This window comes from Hipposideros armiger, unplaced genomic scaffold, assembly GCF_001890085.2.
Source record: "Hipposideros armiger isolate ML-2016 unplaced genomic scaffold, ASM189008v1 scaffold_419, whole genome shotgun sequence".
NCBI lineage: Eukaryota > Metazoa > Chordata > Mammalia > Chiroptera > Hipposideridae > Hipposideros > Hipposideros armiger.
This window is the reverse complement of record NW_017731769.1, coordinates 1,416,133-1,424,115: the sequence shown is the minus strand read 5'-3', so window position 1 is coordinate 1,424,115 and position 7,983 is coordinate 1,416,133. Positions and strand designations below refer to the sequence as shown.

The following is a 7,983-nucleotide window of genomic DNA, read 5'->3' as shown; positions in this document are numbered from 1 at the left end:
GGATGAGACAATACAAATTGGTAATTGCAATATGGCCTCAGGGATAGAAAAAGATAGTCCGAGGAATACAATCAATAACGTTGTAAGCATTTCTTAGGGGGCCAGATGGACCAATGCCCTTTTGGGGAGTCCACTTCATAGTTGATGTGGAGGCCTTACCACCGCATTGTATTTCCTAGTCTTTTAAAGTAGAGAGTTCATAGATGGGCTTGCCCTTAGGATCCATTCCTCACCTTTCCCTCACTCTGCAGGGTGAGGCTTTGCTACCTGCCTTTCCCAGGATCCTGGCTCAGCTGGTTTCAGGCTGGGATTGACCATGAGAAGTGGGTGCAAGCGATTAGAGAGTGGAGAAAGGAAGCAGCAAGAATATTGCCTCTCTCCCTCTGCCCCAGGGGCAGCAGCTGCAGCTCCCACTGAGAGGCCCTCCATGATTCTAGGTCTTCTCCCTATGTCCCTCCAGCCTCAGGGAGGCAGTGACTTCCTGCCTATGATCCTCAAGTTGCCTCACTATGCCCCATCAAACTCCCAGTGGTCCTAGGTGCCCCTTTCCCGGCATTCAATGCTCTCAGTTGAAAGGTTTTCTGTTTTCCTGGGAGGACCCTAAAGGATAAAATAGCCATTTTGAGACCACAAGAAGGAACAACCCATGCTGGCATCATGGCAGAGGCAGGTGATGAATGAACCACTCACCAGACATTAAGCCAGAAAGAGTCCTCAAGAAATTTCAAAAAATAGAAAAGAAAATAATATAAAATGCATTCTTGGAGTAGAAGGTTAGCACAAAAATGGAAAAGAAAAGAAAACAAAAGTCTACCTTTAGAATTTAGAATTCCCTTTAAAAAAAGTCTTTGGTAAAGAAAAAAAAAGTCAAAGAAAAAATTCAGAATATCTAGAAAACAGAAATGATGCGAACAGAAAGTACCTAGTTGGAACACAGAGAAACCAGAGAACTAATAAATCAATTCCGAAACTGGTTCTTTGAGAATCCAAAAACAAGACAAGAAGATAAACAGTAGCCAACCTAAGCAAGGAGAAAACAAAAAGAACACAAAATTAAAACCCCAAGCTGGGAAATAACAACAGACCCTGACAAAGTCTCTAATCTCCCAAGACCTCACAGAAGCGGCCTTAAGCCCTTCAGGGTCATAAGCAACTTGTGATCAAGATAACAGAAAAAGTAGTTATGAGAGGGGAACCCTTAAGCACAGAGAAAATTCTCATAAAGAGACCCTTGATGCCTGATTGAACTACTGCCACCAATTCAGATGTCACCTTGAGACCCAACCCAGTCCAGGAGGAGAGGAAGGGCTACGGCTTCCCAGGAGCCCCTGGAGGATTAGCTTGAACTTCTCATTGGCCAGAACTAGGTCACCAGCCACCACAGTTCACCACAGCAGGATTTCTTCCTGAATCACACAAGAAAAGAGTGGGAGCTGGGCTATAACCAGGACTCTACCAACAAGGAAGAAGGTGGATCTGCCCAGATGTATATGTGTCTCTTTGGGACTTTACTCAGTTGCATTGATCATTTGTCTCTTTAGGTACCAAAGCTGCACTATTTTCATCAATGTCATTTCAGAGTGTCTTTGGATAGCTGGTGAGACAAGTCTTCCCTTGAGTCAACATTTTCTTGGCCCATCTTGTGCATTTACACTGATGAACCTTAGAATCATATTGTCAAGTTCTATGACACTCAGGGAGAAAATGGATATTATTTATTGGGCCCCTTCAAACCCCAATATGCTTTTGTTCCCCCTTCCTCCACTCTCCCACCCTTCCCTTACAGATTCTATTTTCAACTTTATCACTATGGGATGTAAATGTTAACTCTGACAATGTAAAAGTAAAGTGTAGCTAGCTGATACCAAGTGGTCAAAGATACATTACTATTGAAAGTTAATGGAACAAGAGGTTTGAGTATGTTGTTTTAAATTACAAAGAACTAAAGATAGTATGACTATCAATATGGTGTGTCAGGGGTTCCCAAGACCACCCTCAGGAACACCCAGGCCTGCTGAGTTAACCCTTTACTACACAAAAGTGGAAGAGGGCTATGTCCCATCCTGTAACAAAAACCTATTCCTCCATGTTTTGTGCATAGGTTGACTCTAAAAGTTGAAAACCAAAGACAAAAATTAACATTATGATGTTCATGTAAATATTTGGAAATACCAGATCAAGAAGAGGCATGCTAAGGCTATGTTTCCTTCCTATAAATCTAGTTTGATGATCCCTGGACCATATGAAAAGAGAATTTTCTTACACACCATCACTTGGTGAAATTACCGTATTTCCCCATGTATAAGATACACCCCTTTTCAAAAAATTTGGGGTCTAAAAACTGGGTGCGTCTTATACAGTGGTTGTAGATTTTTTACTTGTAAGTGATGAGGTGTTGTATGAATTTTATCATGAATAAAACTTGAGTTCAATAACTTTATGTAATACATTTTTTTCAAATTTCGGGCCCCTAAATTAAGGTGTGTCTTATACATGGGAGCGTCTTCTACATGGGGAAATACGGTATAATATATTTTACTTTGCTTATTATTTTGATCATAACTTTCTTGTAAAGTACTTTCCCCCCTGCTATTTCTCTTTCTTTTCCTTATTTTCTTGTAGTAATTATTAACCATATTTATCATATTACATAACACTAATCATATTCAATTTTCTTCAGACTCCCAAATACCATCTAAAATGTTGAGTTCACATACACACACACTTAAAAAAAAAATTATTGGAGTCCTTTCTCCCAGAGCCTGCCATTCTCTTAGTCCAATCTGGATTGATTGCCAATCAGCCCTTCTGCCGAGTTGGCATTCCTGTTATTTCCTGTCACTGTTCTCCTGGATTAGATCCACTGTGTTGTGGGTCCCACATCTTTTTTCTTGGCTTACACCCTTGTTTTGCTGGAGAACATCCTCGAGTAGCTTCCTAAGAAAGTATATTTGAGAGGTAAATTTTCTTAGTTCTTGCATATCTAAAAATATTTTATCCCATTGTCAGACTTGATGGGTATTTTGGCTGGTGTAGAATTCTAAATTGAAAATCATTTTCTCTTGGAATTTTGAAAGCATTGTCCTATTATTGTTTTTTAATTGTTGCTCTATTATTTTTTATCATCCAGTGTTGTTACAAAGTCTGATGCTATTTATTTTTATTCCTATTCCTTTTTCTGGGTTTTATCTTTCAAAAATTTTTGTTAGTTGCTTTCTGGACTTCCTAGATCACTCTTCATAGTCCTAATATTTTCTCTCATATTTTTTGTCTGTATTGTTTTGTTTTCTGGGAGACTTCTTTGGTTTTATCTTTCAATATTTCTATTGAATTTTGAACTTCAATAATCACATTTAATTTCCAGTAATTATTTCTTGTTCCCCAGGATTTCTACATTTCGGAATTTACTGAGATTGTTTTTTTGAGGGATCTATTTTATAAGCAACTTTAGGAAATGTTCCGTAGTGTTCGAAACAAATTTGTGGTTTTTATTTACTTATTTTTTTGTGGTATCACCTGGGATGTTCTAAAATTGTGGGCAGTCTGTTTTACCCTTCTCATAAAAATATATATTTTCTACTAGTTTAAGGGATTTTTAGACAGACGGAGAAGTTTGAACTCTATCTGCCATATCGATAAAATCTTTCTGGTTGTTGGTTTTCTGTCTTGGTTGCTTTCTCTACGACATTTTCCTGGTTTTTCTCTTCCACAGTCCCATTTTTTAAATGGCCCATTTTTTATTCACTAGTAAATACTTTAAACTCCAGTATATTTTTCTACTTTTCAATGGCAAGAGTGAAATTGTATCATTTAAGTCCTGTTTATTCAAACTAAGAGATTTAGCAAGACCCTCTCCATTGTTCCTTTTCTTTCAAAAATGCCTTGATTTCTAGTCTTGTACACTTACCCTTCCCAATCTAGCATTAACTTGTCACAGTCTATAAAAACTCCTGGATTTTGACTCAGGCAAATAATTTCCAGATTAATTTATGAAGAACTGATGTCTTTATTGTGTTTTTTAATATAGGTTTTTGGCATTTCTTATGAAGTTTATTCCCAACTGTTATATAATTTTTGTAGTTATAGTGAGTTGAATCTTTTTTTCCCCATTACTTTTCCCAGCTCTTTATACTGGATGGATCTCTATGTCTGCATCCTAACAACCAGGGAATCGAATTGGGATTAATTGGTCATTCTCCTCCCAGTGAACTCCAAGAATGAAGTTTAAAAGAGAATGGGGGCCGGCCGAGTGGCATGTTGATTAAGAGTTGGCTTGGGACGCCAGCTCTGAGCAACAGGGCCCCGGTTCGGATCCCACATGCAGGCCAGTGATGCTGTGCCCTCTACAGCTAAGATGGTGAACAACAGCTCGACCTGGAGCTGGGCTGCTGTGAATTGCTGGCTATGGCACAGGCTGCAGTGGGGCTGGCTGGCAGCTGGCATGCACTTTCATGAGCTGCAGTGAGCAGCAGTCCAATGGCCGATGAACGACTGCCTCACCCGGGAAGAGCGCAAGGATAATACCAACATGGGCCAGTGAAGCAACGTCCTCCACAACTAGACTGAAGAACAAAAGGACAGAAACTTGTCTGTTCCCCTTCCCCGATTCCCCAACACTGTTCCCCTCCCCCAATTCCCCAATAAAATCTTTTAAAAAAAGAGAGAGAATGGGAGGAGGTGCATACATGTGTTTTATTTTACACAAGTGATGTTGCACTGTAGATCTTGTTCTGTTTCTTGCTTTGTTTTCACTCCACACCATTAAATTTGATGTTTGTTCTAAGTTTTTTTTAATAGATACCTTTAATTAGATCAAGGAAGTTCCCTTCTATTCACAGTTCTCTATATTGTTGTTGTTGTTGTTTTATCATAAGTAGGTGTTGAATTTTATCAAATGCTTTTTCTGCATCTATTAAAATAATCATATAATTTGTTCCCCTTAAATCAGTTAAGGTTGATTTTCTAATTTTAAACCATCCTTGCATTCCTAGGATAAAACTCAACTTGGTTATGATATATTATTATATACTGCTGGATTCAGTTTATTTGTCTAGAATTTTTATACCTATTTCCACATCCTGTGTCATGCTTTCATTAGCTCGTTATAGTAGTTATATTAGTCTCATAAGTTTGGAGAGATTTCTTTATTTTCTGTTTATGATTGGAATTACCCACTCATTAAAGATTTGGTAGAACTCATCTGTAAAGCTCTCTGAGCGTGTTTTATTTGGGAGGGGGGATTTTTAAAATACATAGTAAATTTCTTTGTGGTTATAGGGGGGGTCTATCTAGGTTTTCTGTTTCTAGAGTCAGTTTTGGTAAGCTGTGCTTTTCTAGGAATTTATTCATTTTGCTTATATTTTCCAATTTACTGACATACAGTTGTTCATAATATCCTTTTAAAAATGTATCTGTTTTATCTACAATCTATTGTACAATCTATTCTATCCATAGGCTATGGCTCCTTTTCATTTCTATTATAATTGACTTGTGTCTTCACTCCTTCTATGTAGCTTGTTAGAGGGTTGGCTTTTGTTTTTCAGCTTGTCAAAGAATCAGCTTTTGATGTTCTCAGTCCTCTCTATCATTTGTTTCTGCTTCATCAATTTCTGTTATTGTTATTTTTCTTCTATTTTCTCCAGGTTTACTGTGTTGTTCCTTTTTTAGCTTCTTGAGTTTGATGTTCACCTTGTTGACTTGTTGACAGCGTGTTGACCCAAGCGCCTCCTCATCAGCTCCACTTGCACAGCTACTAGGCACTCCAAGCTTAACGTGGCCAAAACAGAATTCTCAATCTGCACCTTCAAAAATGTGCTTTTTCTACCGTTTTCCCAATCATGGTGAAAGGCACCCATTTACTAAGTTGCTCAGGCCAAAAATTCAGAAATCATACTTGTTTCTTTTCTGTCTTTATACCCTACAGCCTATCCTTTCTGCTTGATTTTGAAAATATGACTTGAATCTCACAACTTTTCAGAACCTCCACTGCTACCATCCTAGTTAAAGCCATTATCACCTCTCGCAGACTGTTGTCAGGACCTCAAGACCAGGGTCTTGCTCCTAGTTTTGTCCCAGCATGGGTAGTTCTCCACACTGCACCTACAACATAGATTTGATGATGTATGTCAGCTCCCAGTTCAAAATCCTCCAAGGGCTTCTCATCTCAGATTAAGTTCCCATTTCCCATAGTGGCTCCACCTCTCTCTAGCCACATAAACTTCCTTGTTAGTCCCTAACATGCCAGACATAGTCTTTCCTCAGGGCCTTTGAACGTGCCTGAAATGTTCTCTCCCCAGATATCCACATGGGAGAATAAATTGAGGACAAAAGCCTGTGGATATCTAAATAGCACCCATTCACCCTTGTTTTATCTATCTCAAAGACTTTATTACTATGTCTCAATATATTATATACTTATTTGTATGTTTAGTATGAATATTCCACACAAGAATATTAGTTTGCTGTCTTGTTCAGTACTGTGCATCCAGAGCCTGGAACAGTGCCTGGCACATAGCAGCTGTTTAATGAATTAATAGGGGGAGGGAGGAGAACCAAATCAGAATTAGCAGGTTCCTTGTTAATCATAGGCCTAGCACAAGGAATTAGAGGATGGCTGGAATCAGAGTAAGTTTGCCTTGACAAACTGTCTTGTCCTGAACATCCCATTGGCTAAAACTTTTCTCATACTCTTATTTTTTTTCAAAACAGAATTGCTGGATCTTAGCTCCCAAATCACCTCTTCTAGGAAATCTTCCATCTCCGCTACAGGTAGAGCTTAGTGCTGCTTCTTCTGTGCTTCCACTGCCTTCTTCACACCTCCACCAAACCATCTGATCCAACAATGACGAGTCTCATGCAGCCTTGTCATGTACCCTTTTCCCCCACCACAGTTTCACGAAGGCCAGAGCTGTGACTTGTTGTCAGTATGAAAGTCTGGCTCATGGCAGGCTCAGATGAAAGAATGCAATAGATAGGCCTCTTAAACCAAGGTCCTTCAGCTGGAACGTCAGGCTCCAGGGCAGGCAACTTTGCTGCTTCTACTGAAGGCGGTGGCAATGAGAAAATGCAGGTGCAGTGAAACACTTATTGCAGCGTACTTGGCATGTTTGTGGACAGCGCATCAACCGCGCGGGAGGGCCGCGCAAACCGGAGTCCGAAGCCTAGGCCTTCACTTGCCCCAGCATCCGCAAGGGCCCATTAATCCTTAATATTCAAATTCCTCCCACTAAACCAGCCCCTCAGTGCCCAAGCCGCCTCTTTTCCCCAAATGACGGCCGACGGCAGCCAATCGGCAGCTGGATAGGGGGTCCGCCCCCTTTTCCCTGGCCAGAATGGACACAAACTACCGCCAATTGGTGGCGTCGCCGCGGAGGACCCGCCCCACCCCGGTCGCAGCAGCCAATGGCAGGCGGGCTCGCGGCAGCGCCGAGGGCGGGACGCGGGCGCGCAGGTGCAGCTGCGCGCAGGCTGGCCGGGAGGGCGGGGCGCGACGTCGACCGTGCGGAGTCCCGGCGTCGGCGGCGCGCGCGCTCCCTCCTCTCGGAGAGAGGGCTGTGGTAAAAGCCGTCCGGAAAATGGCCGCCGCCGCCGCTGCCGCGCCAAGCGGAGGAGGAGGAGGAGGCGAGGAGGAGAGACTGTGAGTGGGGCCACCGCGGCCGCGGGCGGGGACCCTTGCCGAGGGGCGGGGGGTAGGGGCGGGACGTGGCGCGGGAGGGGCCCGCGGGGTCGGACGACACGGCTGGCGGATGGCGTCCCTCCTCTCTACCCTCCGTCACCCGCACTCGCGGGTGACCGTCCTCGCCCCGGCCTCCCAGGGCCACCTTCGCCTGGCGCCCCGCTCTCTCCCGCCTTCAGCGCGCATCCCGGCCCCCGGCCCCACGGGCGCCCCTGTCGCTGGGGCTTTGCTTGTCCGGGCTGCGCGCGCGTCGTGCCCTTATCGGGGCTTCGGGCCCGCGGCGCCGTCGCGCGCCCGCGGCCCCAGCC

General features: G+C 42.9%; 1 protein-coding gene across 2 annotated transcripts in view; it reads left to right on the top strand.

The window, feature by feature from the left end:
* The first annotated feature begins 7,488 nt into the window (after positions 1-7,488).
* MECP2 (methyl-CpG binding protein 2) overlaps positions 7,489-7,983 on the top strand; it is a 62,251-nt gene continuing 61,756 nt past the window's right edge. Inside the window, exon 1 of one of the 2 annotated variants that reach the window (XM_019664291.1) lies at positions 7,489-7,636. In XM_019664291.1, the coding sequence (XP_019519836.1) occupies positions 7,575-7,636 (62 nt within the window). In that variant the 5' untranslated portion in view covers positions 7,489-7,574. The remainder of the gene's footprint in view (positions 7,637-7,983) is intronic. The other variant, XM_019664293.1, reaches the window with a different exon arrangement.